Source organism: Neofelis nebulosa, chromosome 14 (genome assembly GCF_028018385.1).
Source record: "Neofelis nebulosa isolate mNeoNeb1 chromosome 14, mNeoNeb1.pri, whole genome shotgun sequence".
In the NCBI taxonomy this organism is placed as follows: Eukaryota; Metazoa; Chordata; class Mammalia; order Carnivora; family Felidae; genus Neofelis; species Neofelis nebulosa.
In genome coordinates, this window is record NC_080795.1 from 49679284 (window position 1) to 49699152 (window position 19869).

General features: G+C 32.6%; 1 protein-coding gene across 49 annotated transcripts in view; it reads left to right on the forward strand.

The window, feature by feature from the left end:
* The window catches only part of RIMS2 (regulating synaptic membrane exocytosis 2), a 612947-nt gene that overhangs the window by 424706 nt on the left and 168372 nt on the right, over positions 1 to 19869 (forward strand). For 26 of the 49 annotated variants that reach the window (XM_058698768.1, XM_058698770.1, XM_058698778.1 and 23 more), the window contains one exon: positions 11716 to 11748. The exons of 20 other annotated variants lie outside the window; for them this stretch is intronic. In XM_058698768.1, coding sequence (XP_058554751.1) covers positions 11716 to 11748 — 33 coding nt within the window. The remainder of the gene's footprint in view (positions 1 to 11715; positions 11749 to 19869) is intronic. 3 more of the 49 variants (XM_058698755.1, XM_058698760.1, XM_058698789.1) reach the window with 1 other exon arrangement.

Below are 19869 nucleotides of genomic sequence, written 5' to 3' on the forward strand. Positions count from 1 at the left end.
TTTTTAAATTACCACAATAGTCCTTTAACAGAAAAGACTGTCTTTAAGATGTTGCATCAGTGATATTTTTGCCATTTTTATTTAATATATCTAAAACAATTTTCAAACAATTTGAAGATTTTCCTGATACAAAACTAGTTTGCTTTTAATTACTGTAAATATTTCATTTTAATGATGTGACCTGTAGTTCAAAAAAGGCTTAAATATGGCTACCTTTTAGCACTGGCTTTTGGGTAATGAATGAATTAATGAGTCAGTAGTCACTTCTGTTCTTTTTGTGACTTTAATTATGTTTTAAAATAGACATTTGAGTTTCAACAAGCATTTAATAATAGTCACATTTAGAACTTTTGGAAAATCTTCTAAACTCTCGGTGTCCTACTTTCATCTCTGGTTTAGGTACTCTTCCATAAAATCTGCCTCATCAATCTAGAATAATAAGAAGCAAGAGCAACCCTGTATTTTCAGAGATGAAAATAACCTTTCAAATTTTCAAGACCAGCTTTCTCACTTCAAATATGACATCTAGGAGACCAAAGAGAGTATGAAACTTGCCTAAGGTTATACACATAGTTAATAGTAGAAATGTTCCTAGAAACCACCATGGGTCTCAGTCTGGTAACATATCTATTACATTTTTTTGTCAACTGTTGATAGCCTTGATAGCCTAAGTCATCTTTCATTGTTACACTGGCTGACATTTATAAATTGATGGTTATGGAACTTCTTTTGTTATTGACGTGTAATAAATTTTCAACAAATACTGGCTAATTTCACTCTGCCAACACAAGACAAATGACTTTAAACAATTTCTCTTCATCTAAAATGTTTGTCAACTCAAAGAAAGTGTTTAAAATTAAACATGTCATGTGTTAAGGTGTTGTTGTTTTTTTTTATTCCACCCTTCAGAATATGCTTCCTGCCAATTTACAGATAGGCTGTACCATTTTCAAAACAAGCCATTTCAACCTCTACATACATACTCAATCTTACTTCAAAAGTAGCATGTCTTCTATTTTGTAACATTACAAACTATCAAGTGGTGAAAGGTGTAACAATTCTAAAATGACAAATGTTTAGGGTTTTAGCAATTGTGATTTTAGAAACAAGTCTATAATGCTTGTTAAATCTTTCATATCATGTAGGTGGGTAACCAAATGCAAGGAATACTTTGTTACTAATGAACTTGTTATTTTCTGCAAAATGAGGGAATTGGTCTCTTGATTTTGGATATTACACATTAATTTGGATTAAGGGGCAGATGATTCCTTTATTCTTATCGCTTAACTAGAGCGTTGGAAGTTATTAGAAAATTTGTCTATTCTTTAAATGTTTTAAAATTTTTCTTTCCACTAGCAGTTGATTGAAATGTAGCATCTCTATCTAGCTTGTTTACCATTTCAGAGTCCTATATTGCATCTTTAGCAGATTATTTACCAATTGGAAAATCAGGGTATCGATGATACACCTCAGTGTTACTTTAATACTCCCAAATCAAGGAGTTTGTTTCTTCACAGGAGCCAGTTCATGTGGGACCAGAATAAAGTGACTTAGTATTAATAACATTTATTTCAGGTTTAGGAACTGAAAAACCCTTATAATTGATGCAGTTGATTCTAGCAGATATGCTAGAGATGGCCTATTTTCCCATCTTGACAGTGATTTCATCTTCCTAGCTATGTTTTGCTTAGGTCAGTATTTTAAGATGTTAGTATTCCATAATTTATGGCCAAAGGAGGATAAGGCACCAGAGGATTTTGTATGGCATGGTGAAACCTCAGGGGATTACAACTATACGTCAATAGTAACCAGCTACTCATAAGGTAGCTTTAAAAATGTGAATAAAAAACAGGCAAGTGTATGCATAAGTGCTTATGAATGCTACTGAGATTAAGATTAAATGGTGGTCAGTGAGTCTTTTGGTACATGACTTACAAGGCCCTACATGAACTGCACTCCCCCACTTCCCATTTTATTACCTTTTTAACCTCATCTTCTAGTATTTTCCCCTTCATTCACTCTGTGCCAGCCACAGAGACGTCCATGCTTTTCTAGAACATGTCAGACAGGCTCTTACCTCGGGACTTTTGCTTGTGCTGTTCTACCGATTGTAATGCCTTCTCCCCAAATAACTGTATGGTTTACTCCCTTACTTCCTTCCTTAAGTTCTTTACTCAAAACTTGCCTTCATGACTACCTTATTCAAGCTTCCATCACACCCTGGCCATTTTTTTTTTCTCTTACCCACTTCATGTTTGTCTTTTGAGCACTTACACATTTCTAAGTCATAAACCATTTTACTTGTTTATCTTGTTTAATCTATTTCTCCTACTAGAATATAAACTTTATGAGAGCATGGATTTTTGCCTTTTTTTGTTTATGGTTATATTCCCAGTGCCTAGACGTGCCTGGATTATAATAGGTGCTGAATATATATTTGTTGAATGAAAAATATTACATAATACTACAAATAATTCTGAATAATCTTAGATAAGCCAGGTAACTCATATTCAATGACACCAAACTGTTAGTAGTTTCCATTGAAATAATATCCTCATTGCACATAAATTTTTCTGTGGTTTAATGAAAGTACTGAATAAGGTAGCAAAATAACTAGTAATTTTATCTTATCATATATTAAAATGTATTTGTAGATTTTCTCTTGATATCTTTTGAGGTCTCTGCATTTTAATTCCATATAAACATTTTATTTCACCATAATAACAATGGTTAGCAAAACATTTGTTTCTAAAAGAAATTAACGTTATTTAATATCAGCCAAGGAAAAAAACCTTTGTTTGCCAAACCATTTTAATTATAGTTTTTTTTCATATTTTGGCCCCGATCGATTTTTATTGAAAATATGTTTTGGAATTTACTGGAATAAATTTTGGTGCTCTGGATTTTGAAATAAAAAAAAAAATTCAAATGTCACATTCCTGTATCTAAAACATCAACTACATATTACTAAGAGTTTATGGAAAAGCATAGGGGGAGAAGTCTAAAAAATAATTATATTCCTGAAGTATTTTTAGGCTCTTTTTGCACACATGCTCTATACTTCCGACAAGGTCTGATTATTGTTTTTTGATTTATACTAGAAGTCACATGGGAAGACCAGAAAAAGGTGAATGGTACAATAAGCAATGACAAATCATTGCCGAAAAAGAAGCACCAGTCTGAGTCAGGTTTGTCAGGGTTTGGAAAACCACTGAAAGCATGAGGCTGTAAGCATTGCATTTCATGCTTTTTAAATATGTGTGTGCTTCTCGTACCTCCTTTTTCTCATTTTGGTGTGAACTTCATAGTGCGTAGAACCTATTTAATTAGAATGGTGAGCACTTTATTTCAAGATTTGTTTAGAAAATGATTTCTACATAGTTTGGAAAAAACAGATTTTTTGTCATCAAGATTATTTGTATAGGAGAAGAATTGACTAATTTAAACACAAATGGCCATTTATATATTTGGCTGTTTTGACCCAAATTGAAGTACCTTAATGGAAAGGTATCACAATATATAATTAAATATAATATATTTATTTATTAAATTTATTAAATTTAATATATAATTAAATATAATATATAATCAGATACAAATATACTTAATTAAATTACCTTAATAATGGAGAGGTATTATTTGCATCCTTAAAAAGTACTGTACAAAGCTCCAATGATACTGTCAAGACATTAAACCAGATATTGGCAATGACTTACTTACAACTTTTGCAGCTAAAAATATTGCTACAATAAGGAATGGTAGTGTATTGTGTGAATTCAGTAGTCTCTTCAGTCCATTATTTCTATGAATGAATTGAAATAAAGCGGTTTTATTTTCCTCTCTTTCTTTTCTTATTTGGAGAAGTATTATTATATAACTAAGTAGAAAACAAAAACTTGAACCAGGAGTAAAAGGCAGAGGGAATCAATAAACTGAATAATCAGTCCTAGTTTTAATCAGTAATTGGATGAGAGTACACATTGAAAATTTCATTCAAAATTTTAGGACGTAAATGGCGTTTTTGATAGTGATATTATCATTAAAATGACTGTGTCTATAGTAACAGTGTTAATGTATTTTTAAATGGTGACTTAGTTCATCTTAGGTCTCAAACATTTAGCCTTTAAACTATGTCAGTGTATAAATTAAACTAACTTATTTGTGAGTATTCACTGCTATTCTGTTGTATGCCAGGCATTGTGGTTGGCACTGAGTTATTGGCATAAACAACATGGATACAGCAATTGCCCTCATAGAGTTTATATTCTGGCAAAAATACATAAATGAAAAGTAATAATACTAATGATTAAGTTACCACAGTTGTGATAGTGCTGTTAAGGAGAATAGGCTGCTTCAAGAAAAAGTAGTATGTTACCTAAGTCCGGAAAGAAAGCCAAAATGGCTTAGTCTGTGAATTATCTTTTAGTAAAACACATACTGAAAATTTAGTAAAATAAACTGGAATTTACTTTAGGAATCTAAATATATTTATAAGTTGTAAGAAAAATATCTTTCTCTTTTTCAAATTTTCAATTAAGAATCACAGTTTATTTGGGTAGTAATTATCTTAATATACTTAATGGGATTCAAAGGTAAACAGTGTAAAATTAATGATTACTGTAAAACTCTTCCCTTGCTATATTATGTGATATGAGTTATCCTTGGTCATAAACTATTATTTATTTGTCTCCTTTGCCATCATTCTGATTACATAAATAGATTTGTGGCCCTATATATCTATGCAAATAAATTATGTTGAATATTAAAGTCATGAAGCAATGCAATGTTTAGCTAAAAAAATTTTTTTTAAAGCTCACAAACAAAATTTTTAAATGCCCTCTAAATATTATTAATTTGTATATTCTCACATATAGCATATATTTTTTTTTTATCCCTTTAGTCTCCTAATTGAATATAAACTTCATGTGTAGTACAGGAAAATTAACGTAGTTAGAGTTCTTGCTTTGACGTCATGATAAAATGTTTATATAGAGTTATCTATTGTTGGCAATTGTGCATTTTCCTATTTACTGGGAAATTCAAACTGGTCCTGGAAATTCACACCCTACATGTCATGAGTAAGTATGTGGAATGCTAAGGCAGTAAACACTGCTAAATGTTAGTGTCCTTAAATATTTTTGTTTGTTTCTATAAATAAGGTAGGATATGTAAAGAATATTTTTCAATTATTGAAACTTTGAAGTGATGGCATGAGAGGAAAGTAGTGGGATATCAGGTGGGGCCAATTACATTTCAGTGACATGTTTTGAGCATGAGCTGTACGGAACGTATGTTTGGAGTCATCCTTTATTTTATATTTAAATACATCTATGATGCTAATAATCTATTGATTGTACTCAGTGTTTAATATATCATTTTCATTCAGTAAAATCTGATACCATCTTCCATTAATTGTTAAAGATTCTTCATCAGAAGACTATTGTAGTAAACTTGTGGTATTAGAAAAATTTTGTAAAGGCTTGAACCCAAATCTGAGATGCAAAGTCAGCTATGTATCAATAGCCTGTATTGTTATATTTTTTGTTGCTGTTTTATGAAAGTCTGGGCAAGAATAATACCTGGAAATTTTTTCATTTTTAGGATGTATACTAACAATGTAAAAAAGTCATTTGCAATTTTTATTTTAAATCCAAGACTATAGAACCAGAGGAATACATGGCATTATGTAGGCTAGAAAATTAACCAATATTTGGATGAACTGTAAGTATTATGGATTAGTATCTTTTTTTTAAAGAAAAATCTTGACATCTCAAAAAACTAGACTGCCCTAAGGGGATTATCAGCCAAAGGGGTGATATATATTCAATATCTCTTACTTAATTGATAGTATAGATGAAGGTCCCTGGGAAACATAATGATATTTATTACATTAATATCTTAGTTATGAGCATAAAATATAAAAATCATACAAATGATTTTAAACTTCAGGTTTTATGGATAATGTTTAGTGTAAATCACCAACATCTTCCTTATGTAGAATGTGGATTAGATTTTGTTTAGGCCATAAAGTTAATAAAACATTCTTAACACAAGTCAGGATTTTTTGAGTATGGAAAATCTGTTGTTTATTTTTTCAATGAGCAATCTTATTCTAGACTAGAATACTGTGATCTATAATAATGCAGTATTATTAAACACTGAAAAACTTTCGTCTATTTTCACTTTGTGAGTTATCTGTTCTTATAGTAATTGAAATGTATCTGAGAAAAGAGCATATTTCACATAAAATATTGTATCTCATATTTTACTTAAACTCATCTGACAAAAAACTTTGGTGGTAAAGCTAACTTTAGTTAGTCATACTGAATGAATGTTTTAGAACTGATATAGTTTCTCCAATTAAAGATCTTGGACTTAAATAGTTCAGAATGTATTTTGAGATAACAATTTTAAATGATTTCTGAAACATTTGATAATTAATTGATACTATTCATAAAAAGATTACCTGCCTTGATTTGTTATTCTCTACGTGTAAAATATACTATATCTAGGAAAATTTTGAAATGACCTGGCTCCCTTTATTGTAATTACCCCGAAACCATGATGGTGCCACTTACTTTGCTGTTTCTTCTCTGGAAAATAAGTCTGTGCTTCTCTGGGAAAGTAGAGGACAGTGAACTTCTTTGTTGGGCTACTGTTACAATATTTTGCAAGTTGTGTTTTGCGACATACTATAGCATCTTGTATGCATAAACCCTTAGTTTTAATATTATATGATTTAGTTAATGTATTAACCTTTAATTTTTTCTAACATGGATATCTCCATATTGTATTCTTTATGGATCTGTAACTGTGGTGAAGGTAGGGATTTTTTTTTTTCTTCTCCCTTTGTAATTATGCTTCATGAAGTTTATCTTAAGAAAAGTAAATATTGAGAGTTGTATTTTGTTAGTGAATTTAATACTTGACATTTTTTGAGTATTTTGATGTTAGGGACTTTTGCTTCCCTTTATTTTTTAATATTTTAACACTTCTTAATAGTAGAAACAATGTTTTCCATCTAAATCAATAATCTAAATTAGTCTTCTAGTTAGATGCTAGTCTAATCCATCTAATCTGGAAAATCGCATCAAGGCTGTGTTCTTGGGCAGTATTAGAGACTGGAAATTTCTGGATTGTTGTAGAATGAATATATTTTATTTTTGATAGAAAAAAAAGTAATGTAAAAACTAAGTAAATATTTTATACAACGCACATCAACTGATGGGATTTCAGAATTAAATACTAATGATATCTTCAGATGTAAACATAGCCGTCTTTGATAACAACTATATGTTCCTATCGATAAAGTAAAATTTCATGGTTTATGCATTCCATGTGCTTAAAGTTGGATCAGTTTCCTCTGAACATAAAGAGAAGCTTATAAGGCCAAGCTGGAATTCAGTGACTGTCTTTTTAATGATCGTGTGATGGAGTTTGAAAGTCAATTATTTTAAGCTCCCTCAATACATACTCTGGGCATATTTTTCTTCCGTATTTAAAGCTGCATTATGTGTCAGACCTCAAGGACAGAATCAGAAAAAAACAGTACAGCTAGGAATGAGAACGAAGACATTTAAAAGATAAACATTTTTATTAGTGAGCTTCTAAAAACAGCAGAATATTGTAAAATATTGTACCGTGCTTATTTTAATAGGTAGAAGTTATTATAAGGGTTCAATAACTTTATGGTTGTTAACAAAACTATGGAAAGTAATAATTAGTTTAAAAAATAAACTCAAATCACTTGGTTGAGGAATTTTTCAACAAGATTTTGTCACAGTGGAGCAGTTTTAGTTTGAAATCAGTAAACTTGGTAAACATTTTGTTTTTATATTCTAGATCCATCCTGACCTTTGCGTCATTGAGGCTCTCCTACTAAATAGTTGCTTATTTAGGCTTCATTTTGAAAGGTATCTCTCCTGACCCCAAAGAGACATTCTAAGACACTATGACTTTTAAAAAGCCCTCATAACTGATTAGTTTTTAATTAAGTGAAAGTTCTATTATGCTCTTAAAGTTCTGAGGCTTCTGTTTGATTGCCAGGAATCTTTTTAACAGAATGCTTACTCCTGAAGGACACGTGTTTATTCAAGTACAATTACATCTGATAATAGGACCAATATTATGTCTGTGGTATATGATGTTCCATGAGAACTTTAACCATCAACAAAGTACACCCTCGGTAAAAACTGCATTTATGTATAAACAGGCCCCATATATATGCCTTTTTAAGTTAAGTTGATTACAGATGATTATTTCTCTTTGAACTTGAGGTAATTAAGTCAAAATATAATAAAAGTTGATACATTATATTGGCAAGGGAAAATTTTTGGTTTGCACAAAATTTTGCATAAAATTTGACATCGCATTCATTCTTATGAACTTAATTTTTTTCCAAATAAATTAATGAAAGTAATTATTTTATGTATTTATCTTTAGTAGATTTTTAAAAATTTTCAGAACTAAAATACAGACAACTTTAGTAGGTATGTAGATAGATAAATAGATAGATATTGTATTACTCTGCTTGATTAAAACCCCATTCTTTTTCAAGTTTACACTTTGATGCACCTATATTGAAAAATATTTGTCAAAAATAATTTACCTTAAGTGAAGAAATGGTTTTATGGGGCTTATGAAGTATTCATTATATTTTTAAGTGTCTATTTCAATATAATACATGAAAATATTTTATTTCTTCTTTGTTGGCTCATATGATGGAATGAACCAAAAAAAAAAAAATACTGTACATTCTCTCTACAAAGTCTTTAGCTTTCTAAGCTTAAAACTATGAACCAAACACAGTTATGACAGTAATGGATACATAAAAGAGAGTATACTTTTACTATCCTTAACTTCTTACTATCTAACTGGCTATTGATAAAAGGAAGCTTTAGAAAGAGTTCTCATGACAACTGCCATTAAAATGGCACCTAAGAGCAGAATGTTTATGGTATAGTAATGATCAAAGGAAAAGTAGGGAGATAGGAACTGTGGAGGCAGTACTCCACTTCTTCAAGATTTACTGAAGTCTGCAATTCATTAATAGTATATGTGAAATAAGAATTTACAGTTTATTACCATTTAAATAAGACATAGCTGCTTAAATGATAAGGTTGAACTATAAGTTTCTCTTTTAAAATGAAGCTGTTTTAATACAAAGTATATGTAATACAAATTTTAATAACAAGGAAGACAAAAATGTCAAAAACTTTTAAAATATATTTTGTGGAACTGTAAATTATACTTTGAGATGATTTAAATGAATGTTCTATCTGCTAATTAAAATTAAGTGATTTTTAATATAATTATGGTTATGACCTATTTATTAATGGATCATATTCATATAAATGATGGAAAAGTGATTAAATGGGCACTTTCAGGTAGTAGTGAGATCATTATCAAATCTTTCATTTTCAGCCTTTTATGTAATATGAATTTTGTATTTTTGTAAATTAAATTATTGGTGCTAGGTGTTGCCATATTCCTGATAAGAGTGAAAGCATCAGTGAACTGCTTGTATAATTATAGCACTTACCTCTTTTAAAAAATATTCCAATTAAATGCTATATAATACAATGTCCAAATCAGGTGCCACCATGAGAAGATTGTTTGTTTTTTCTTTGCTTGGCTTTTTATTTCACATGTTTTTATTGGGTCATATAGCATCTAGTAGAAAGAAAATTGACCTGGTAATCAGGAGACCTCTGTTCTATTTATGGTTCTGCCACTGAACTTGTTGTGTGACCTTGGGTAAGTCACCGAACTCTGTCTGCCTCAGTTATTCTCTATAATTAATGGATGAATTAGTTGAGAAGAATTTTGAATGTTTTGAATCCATATAACGTGAAGAACATTGCCTCAGTGCCATTATAAAGTAATTCAAGATACAGGGAAATGCTGGGTAGAGAAAGAAGTTGCATTTATGTTGTTTTTCTATGTTTTCTGCAAAAAAAAAAAAAATAAGTAACTTTTTATTTTAGAGAAGGAATTCACCTACACGGTCATTTCATCCAAGTCCTATCAATTTCATTTTAACATGCAAGGAAATTATTTTAATAGTATGGTAAACATGTATATAGAGAAATTTTACATATGAGAAATAAGATATAATAAAAATCAGAATTAATCTATGTTATTAGTATATCTCTGATTTTTCTGTCTTTGAGAAGTGGGTGGACTAGGTATGGAAAACAAAATATGGCATATATCATATTAATGTATGGCGTACATTTCAAGAGGATAGTCAATCCTCTCAACATAGTCTGGTTTGTAATGCAATTATGATGAGATTTAGTGTCCAATTTTGAATAGATCAAAGATGTGCTCAAACAGTAATAAAAATGACATTACTAAATTTCAAAATGTGTCATTCGTTTTCAGTTCTCTGTAATTCATACTAGAATTTCTCCTTTTCCTAAGAAAACAAGATTTGGTCATCTTAGCAATCTTTTCCTAGTGGAAAGTTTTCATTTTCTCACTCTTCAGAAAAAGAGATAAGTTTGTTACAGGAAAGAATCCTCTTACGAGTTATAATTTCAATATGTCAATGTGCGAAGTATATTTTGATAGAATACGTTTTTCTATATGTCACTCAAAAACTATGATATAACTATTGCAGAAGTGAATGTAGTGCTTTGATTTAAGAATTTTGTGGTACCTGATTCAAAGCTAAGAATGCCATTAAATAGATTTTGGCTTTGTATTTATAGTGTTTGTCTGTGTCAATCATACTAACTCACTAATATCTTTGGAAGAAATTTTTTCCTAGAATGCTGCGTTTAGCAGATATCTCCTGCTCTCAATCACTGTGTAAAATGTCTTCTGAACTTCACTAGTAGAGGAGAAGGAAGTATTTCCAAAATGTGTGCCATATCTATCATGGTAGATATTGGATTTTGATGGGCAAATTTAAATAGAGCTGTCAATGATGTGTTATATGGTGTGTGTAATAAATTTCTGAATAAATAGGTATTATAAGGGAATATGATCGAGTAAAGTTTGTGGAAATTTAAGGTTATTAGGAATTTTTAATATTTAAGTAAAGCCATATCTTTCAGCTACTCTTTTATACTGAGTTTTCTACTTGATAACTCTCCATAATATTTTTTATGATAATATTCTGCTGTACTGAAGTAATTCCGTGGAACATTGGCCTGATAGCCCTACTTTATTTTCATGTGTGCACTCATGCATTTGGGATAGTTGAAAGGTATAGAAATCTGTTGGAACTATTTTATTGTTCTTTTAAAAGTTGATTCAGTTAAATTATTTCCTTTAAGTGACAATTAAAAATCCTAAAAGCATTTTCACAGATTTTAAATGGACTCAGGAATGTCTTGAACAATATGGTCATACAAGTAACATTGTTTTTACTAATGGTATCTTTCCTCAGCATCAGTGTTCAGGATTGGGGCTGTCCATAAATAATTGTAAACTTTTGAATCCTCTTTATTTCTACACTAACTTTATTTTTCTGATTCTGCTAACCCATAATAGCTTAACCAATTCTCCATCAATTCCTCCGTATTATTTTTTAATTTTTTTGCATATGGTACGTATTTTATTATTTCTTCCCTGCAACTGTGTACAGGATTCTTTCTCAAAATGATTTGGGGCCCTTTCCTTCAGTGTCACTTTTTACCTCTTGAGTACATCCACTCACACCCATCTCCTTTGTCTATGTCTGTCCATTACACGATGTGATCACAGAAGAAGTGGACTCCACAAGGAGAAGACATACAGGTCTGTCTCTTCTGCTTTTCTTTGTTACTTTTTCATTTATGTAACTTGTTTTAGAAATTCTTTACTATTTTTATTCATTTCATAATTTTTCATTTTCCTCTAATATAACAAAATGTTAAATCTTGCAGGCACTTTTATTTTAGGTAGTGGTACATTCAACTGTTAGCAGCAACCGCTCCAATTAGATTGATAAAAAAGAAAAAGATTAATATTTACATAATATGTACATATATGTATATGTATTTTTTCCATAACTGGGTAACTAACTCCAGATCCAAATATATGTATATATGTACATACATATAGGCATACAGTATTTAGTCATTGAAATTAAAGTAACAGATTAATCGTATTTCATTCTTCAACTTATTTTAGACTTAAACCTTGTTTTCAACTTTATGTTACATAATTTTAAAAGTATTTTATTTTTATCATGAGTTCTGCAATGTGCTAGACTGCGGAGAACACTAAAGATCTAATACATGTCCTACACATGCTATCAATATCACCGAGGAGTTATAATATGTGGGGAACATGCTGTGTTTAGGTGCCAGTGTGGATGATTCTAACAATATGTTCTGCAAAGCTCTAAAGTCAAATAAAATCTGTTTCAACTAGATGGCCAGAAAAGACTTTATGGCAAAAGTAACACTTGAACTAAATCTCGAACGTTCATTCAACACTCATTTCTTGAACTCATGTGATGTGGTACTGTTCTAGGTGCTGGAAATAACAGGACACACGAAATAGCTCCCTATCCTCGTAGGCTTTTTGTAGAGTGAATCTGACGAGTAAATGCAATAATATTACAGGTGCTGTGAGAAATCTATATGTGTAGAAATACAATGGAATCACAAAGGACGGTGTGATCATTTCCACCTGGAAAGTATGGATATTAGTTCAAGAAAGACTTCCTAGAAGAGATAACGTACGAATTAAACATTAAAAACTAGAAAGATGTTGTCCTCATGTGTAGACAACATCTCAGGGAAAATGACTTCAAACAAATTTAGGCAAAAGTGGGAAGGGGAGGGTTTCTGAAGAACATGTAGGATATTGACACATGTGAAGCAAGAGAGAAACAAGATTGGATATTTTTTTCTAGAAAGATTACTTTGGAAACTATATAAAAAGTGGACAAGAGCAGTAGAGACAAAAAGATCATTTATGAGGCTGTTTCACAGATCAGTGAAGAGATGATGATGGGGTGACTTAAGGTATCAATAGAGAAAGTAAAGATGTGAAACCTATAGGACCTACATACTGATTGGATATTACTGATGCAAGAAAAGGGGGAGTAATTTCAGGTAACTGAAATGTATAGGTAAATGGGGGCACATTTTATCAAGATAGGGAATATAGGTTGGAAAAGTCTTAGGAAAAAATTAAAAATTCAGTGTGAGGATGAACTGAGTTTGATATTCCTTTGGAATATTCAGGTATAAACATCTATTAGAAGTGATTGAATGTATGGGTCTGGAACTCAGCAGAGAAGTCTGGGCTAGAGACATAGAATAAGGAATCAGCATTTAACTGATTCCATTGGAATGAAGGGAATTTCCAGAAGTATATGAAGAATAAGAAGAGAGCCAAGAATCAAAATTCTGGGATTACCAACATTTTTTTTACATTTAAGGAGAGGAGGGAAGAACAAGAACCAGAAAACCATGATGAAAAGAACCATTGAAAGACAGTGGGATATCTAGAAAAGAACAGAGGTCAAGAAAGGAAAGTGTTTCAAGAAGGATATACTCATCAGAAAAATTCAAGAGAAGGGCAACTATTGTTAAATGTTAACCAATAACAATGTTTGTGTAAATGGTTTTAGTGAAGTTGTGGACCGTGGAAGCCAGATGGAAGAGAAGGAAAGAGAGATCTAAAAGAAAAAAGAATGAGGGTGACTGTAGACTAGGCTTCCTAATAATGGCTTGGGGAAGTTAAAATGAAGAGTAGCTATCCTGGAGGATACAAGGGAGAGTTCACCAAAGATTATGTAGAAGGAGGATAGTTTACGTGAAGAACTTAAATTCGTGATGGTCTTTAAGGTCGTGTGATTAATTCATTAGCACACTTCAGACAAATTGTTGGAAGTTTGCAGGCAGTTAGAGGAGAAAGAAAAAGGATGAGGGTGTTGAGGGTGGCCTGCAAGCAAAGTGTTTAAAGTGATGTCTGAGATTAGGGAAGATGCTGGTCACGTGAAATCATGCCATGCAGTTAAATCACATTCAGATACAGAGTTTTCCATGAACTGGGAAAGAAGGGCTTTAATGAAAGAACTGGAATTTATAGAGATATTCAGGCTAATGGAGGCAAGTGGAGAGTGTTATTTTCAGAGATTGATTTAGTGATGCTTAGAATTTTCAGATGTTAGACAATTCCAAATAATAGAAAGATACAGGGTTTGATCCTGGGGGTGAATTTCTGAAGTGGGGCTTGGACTACAGTTTGGAAAGGAAAGGAAAGCAACACACTTTTTTTTTTTTTAATTTTTTTGAATGTTTATTTTTGAGAGAGAGAGACAGATAGAGCATGAGCGGGGGAGGGGCGGAAGAGAGAGGGAGACACAGAATCCGAAGCAGGCTCCAGGCTCCAAGCTGTCAGCACAGAGCCGGACGCGGGGCTCGAACTCACGAGCAGTGAGATCATGACCTGAGCCCAAGTCAGTCGCTCAACCAACTGAGCCACCCAGGCACCCCGAAAGCAACAAACTTTGATGTTAGAATTTTTATATAGGCATTGAAGAGCCACTGACGCCCTAAGTGTGACAGAGAATGGGTGAAGGAAGGTAGGGCGGAAGTAGACAGGAACAGCAAGAAAGTATAATGGTATGAACATAAAAGCGATAAATGTTACATGGAATTAGAAAAGTAAACATGTGAAAGGAGAAATGCAGACATAGAAAAATGCTGGTACCACTTCCAGGATTCCCTATTACTTAAAGTATAGGATTTTGAGCCGTTTCTCCTCAAATTGTTTCTGACAGGTAGTGTTCTTGTTGAAGGGGCAGCTTTCTGTTCAGGCTAACAGGTGAGATGAGCATTCTGTGATGAGGCTGAGAACGCATAAGATTTAATGAAAGGCTTCTGGGTTCAGAATTCGCAAGTGGAAAAGATTTAGGATGTGGGCAGCGATGCAGGAAGAAGTGGAGAAGGAAGCTCAGGATAGGTGTGGTTGACAGTACAGATTGGAAAATGTTAAGAATAGATGGTAGGATAGGGAAGAAACGAACTACTGAATACGGTAGGGGAGAAAACACGAAGAAAAAGAAAGACCTTAGGCTAAGCTTTGGGAGGGGGAATTCAACAGCTTGAACAAAGGAATCTCTATGTGATGCATAAAGGTAAAAGTACTTTGTTGAGGGAGTTTGAAAATTAGGAAGAGGAGAAGATTGGTGATGGAAGCAATTTTTCTTAGGAAAAAAAAATACTATCTAGGACATATGTGGAATGGATAAAATTTACAGAGGAAAGCGAATGTTCTTGGTTCGAATCTCATGTCCTAAGTTACTTTTAATTTTTATCTAAACATAATTTGAAGTCTTTCTTAGCACAGACTTTAAAACTGCAGTTGTAGCTATTAATCCTTCCTTTCGTTCTGGTGGGAGGAAGCTGGAGTGAGATTTCTCAGCTGTAGACTCTCAACACTGTAAGTGGGGACTTGATCTGTATTCGCTAGCACTGAATAAAGGATTCCACAAACTCTCCAAAGCCTAAAGAAAAATGAGGACCAGTGCATTCCCGTCCAGAACAAAATGAGAGTAAAGAATGATAGAGATGGTAATGAGAGCTTCAGAGAAAAAGGAGGCAATTTTAGAAGAGAGAACAGTAAATTTTGTAACAAGCAACTCAGATGGATTTCCAATTGTTTAATAAAAGTTAGATGAAGTTAAAGCTTTTCAAAAACTGACTCGAGACTGTGACCAATAGAATGTAGTATATTAAACTATCATCACATCTTTAATGAATATGTAAGTTGATTATTTTTCTCAATCAATACCACCTATTAATACTTTGAGCCAAAATGTGATGGAAAATAATTTCGTAAGGCCAGTCATTTTCCTGACATATTAAGTTGAAGCGTGTGTTTTGCATTTTATACCGTAGTCGAAGGACCTTTATTTCTATTATAGGTCCAAGTATAGTCATTGCAATATAATTCTACACAGTGAATGAAGGAATGGAGTTTGATCACACATTTTGAAGCAGGAAATACTCACTAAGTTTAGCCCTTGGCAGATAAAAATCAGGTTTCTTTTAAATGAGAAGAGCAAGTTTTATTAGGGTTTACACTTTTCTTCTTAACTCTTGAGGAATTTTATATGATAGGGCACCTGAGTGGTTCAGTGTGTTAAGTGTCCAACTTTGGTTCAAGTCATGATCTCAGGCTTTGAGAGTTCAAGCCCCACATCGGGCTTCACGCTGACAACGTGGAGACTGCTTGGGATTCTCTCTCTCTCTCTCTCTCTCTCTCTCTCTCTCTCTCTCTCTCTCCCCCCCCCCCAAAATAAATAAGTAAACTTAAAAAAATTCATATGACAATTGTACTTTTTTAGATAATTGTAAAACAGATCTTAGAGACCATTTGAAAGAGAGCTAATGATACAAAAGAGATTTAAAAAATACTATTTGGTAAGTTCCATAAAATAGCATCTGCTCATGTTTTTAAATTCAAGTGTGAACTACACATCTTGCCAGAATTACTTCCAGAGCTGGTCTAGGGCATCTAGCAGTCTTAGTGCTTGTGTAATATATGTTTTACTCCTAAGGAGATCTCAAAAACAACAAATGTTTTTTCAGCCATATTTCTTACTAATTCCTTAGGTAAATTATTATATTATAATACCAATTATTACATTATTATGTTAGCCAGTTATTACATTATTATAATTGGTTCTGTGCTACATCAAAAGTTTTAGAAAATATGTTAAAAAAATACGATTTCAGACTGGCCCATTGGTCTGCCAGGTCTTAATGTTAATTTGAAAAGCTTAACAGTTCAAGTTGAATAGATTTTAAGCGCTTCTTAATAAAAACACAATTGGGAATAACTAACACATACTTTGCATTGTGATTATAATTCGTTTCTAATTTTTAAAAATTTATTTTTAATTTTTTAAAAAACTTTCCAATTCTTTTGAGATATAATCGACATATAATATTGGATTAGTTTGAGGTGGTGCCTGACTGGCTGTTGGGGGAGCACGGGACTCTTGATCTCTGGGTCGTTGAGTTCAAGCCCTAGGTTACATGGAGATTACTTAAATAAACAAACATTGTATACCTTTGAGATATACAGCACACTGATTTGAATATGTATAAATTGTGAAGTGATTTCTACAATAAGTTCAGTTAGTATTCTATAATTCTTAAAAAAATTTTTTTAAACGTTTATCCATCTTTGAGACAGAGAGAGACAGAGCATGAATGGGGGAGGGTCAGAGAGAGGGAGACACAGAATCTGAAACAGGCTTCAGGCTCTGAGCTGTCAGCACAGAGCCCGACGCTGGGCTCGAACTCACGGACTGTGAGATCATGACCTGAGCCGAAGTCCGCCGCTCAACCGACTGAGCCACCCAGGCGCCCCAGTATTCTATAATTCTTAATAAAATTATTACTTCACTTCCTGTTAGGGTTAGCTAAGGTAAGTTTATCAAAATTAACACAATTACAGTATTATTTTTAGCATGAAAACAGTTTCTCTTTTTTGTTTTATTTCTGTGATTATTCTGAATGTTGCCCATTGAGATATATTATTGCAAACCTTCATTTTAATTGTTTTCACATTTGCATGGCATATATGACATGTTTTAAATGCCATGTGCTTTCACTTGACATCTTGTTCTACTTGTGTTATATCTTAAAAGGGAAAGAGAAGTAACATTAATTGTGGGGGAAATTTAATAAATCTATAAATAGGTACACATATAAGCACACATATAAGCTGTTACTGAAATTTCCCTGAATCTTTCAGTCATTGATTCATTATCAGTCTTATCATTACACTCACATTCTACCCATTTTTAGGTACTTTTTGTGCATTGATTGTATCCTACCTACATTTAATGGACTCGGTATTATTGATGAAAGTCTAAGATATAGATATTTAAGGTTTGCTCAGTCATGCAAAACATAACTCTCTAGTAGACTGAAATTGTGCCATAAAATGTAAATCAGGGTGCCTGCGTGGCTCAGTTAATTAAGCATCTGAGTCTTGATTTCGGCTCAGGTCATGATGTCCTGATTCATGGGATCGAGCCCCACCCCTCACGTCAGGCTCCACACTATTAGCTTGGAGCCTGCTTGGGGTTCTCTCTCTCCTCTCTCTCTCTGCCCCTACCCCCTTTCACTCTCCCCCAAAATAAATAAATAAACATTAAAAAAAATGTAAATCAGTTTCTAAAGAGGCATGGAGTGTCAACTGTATGATCAGTACTCTAGACACAGCAGCCTGGAATGTTTTATGTAAGTTTAGGTTTAACATTTTATTAAGTAATATTGTGATATTTTAACCAAAAAAAAAAAAAATCAAATGAAATGACATAGGTGCCTGTATATGTGCATATATATAAAAACATATCACATCTTATGTGAAAACTCCTATTAATAAAGCATAATACTAAGACTAATTTTCTAAAGCCTATAAATAGTCAAATATAAAAGAAGAGAGTTAAGAAAGTTGTTGAAACGTGAAATGGTTGGAATGCCCAAACGTGAAATAAGAATGGTCTGAGTAGTTCTTGCTCGGGTGGTGGGAGGGAAATTGGAAAGAAGATTTGAACAGGAGTCAAGAGACCTAGTTTTAGCTTCGGTCTTTCCACTGAGCTGTGTGATCCTCGACACGTAATTGGAGATCTTTGGGTTTCAGCTATCTCACTTAAATTGAGGTTTGGAATGCACTGTTTTTTAATGCTTTATGGATGTAAAATTCCATCTGCCTTGGAAGATACATCCTGAATTTAAGAAGTTACTGCTGAATTCTCAAAGCATTATTCGTGCACTCTAAATACCTTAGCATTCTATTTTACCTTGGCCTATTGTCTACCTTAACTCTCTTTTCTGAAAATTTCAGTTATTGGGGAAAATATGTGTTCCTGTAAGAAACGTTAGTCTGAGAAGCAGTATTAGAGCACAGATTCTGGAACTACACTCCCCGATCAGCACCACCGCTCCTGTGCTGCGTGATCCTGAGAAAGTTACTCTTTGTAGATTCCTCAGATACCCCTTCTCTAAGACAGAGATAATAATACCGTATCAAAGGGTTATTGTATGTATTAAATTTATTAATATATAAACTGTAAGTTACTTAAAAACTGTGTCCGGTACATTGTAAGCATGATGTAAGTGAAGCTATTTTTTTAATTGTTTTATGAAATACACTAGAAACCAGAATTTTTATTTTGAGTCAAGTGTAGTGAAGCCCAGGCATTTTAGTCATCCAGTCTATAATACAGAATTATTTTTGTTATATGCATTACAAATATACGAGTTTGTGACTTCTAGTTTAGGACGTAGCTGTCATACAGACCTGGGCATCAGAACCGCTGCAACTGTACTGTTGAGCGTTACCATTTCTGGGACAACAGAGTTGGGTAGAAAGCGTGAACACTGAAATCAGATAGTCTCAATTCTTATCCGGGTTCTGTCACTCACTAGGGATATAACTCTGGGCTGCAGTTAGATTAAAGGGTTAATTATATTTTAATAAAATCATGAAAAAGTTTTTCTCTGAAAAGAGAAAGCCTTTCTAAAAATAAAAGTAATGAAATTTAAAAAGAGAGACTTGACTACAAGTCAAGTTATACCTTGGCAGGTATAAACTTCAGAAGATTAAAATCAGCATAAACAAATTAGAAGGCAAACAGCACACTGGGAAACATATTTGCAGCAACTCGGAGTATTAAGAGCCTTAATGCCTGAATCACTTTGACAAATAAACTATGTACTCTGTAAAACTCTAACAGAAAAATGGGCAGAAGACGTACAGACGTTTCACCAAACAGGAAATTTAGTGGACAGTAAATGTATAAAAAAAAATTTATTCCAAAAAATCCCACATTTTATTCCAATCATAACCAAATAGATAACTTAAAAATGAGATACTATGTTTCACCTATTTTGAAAA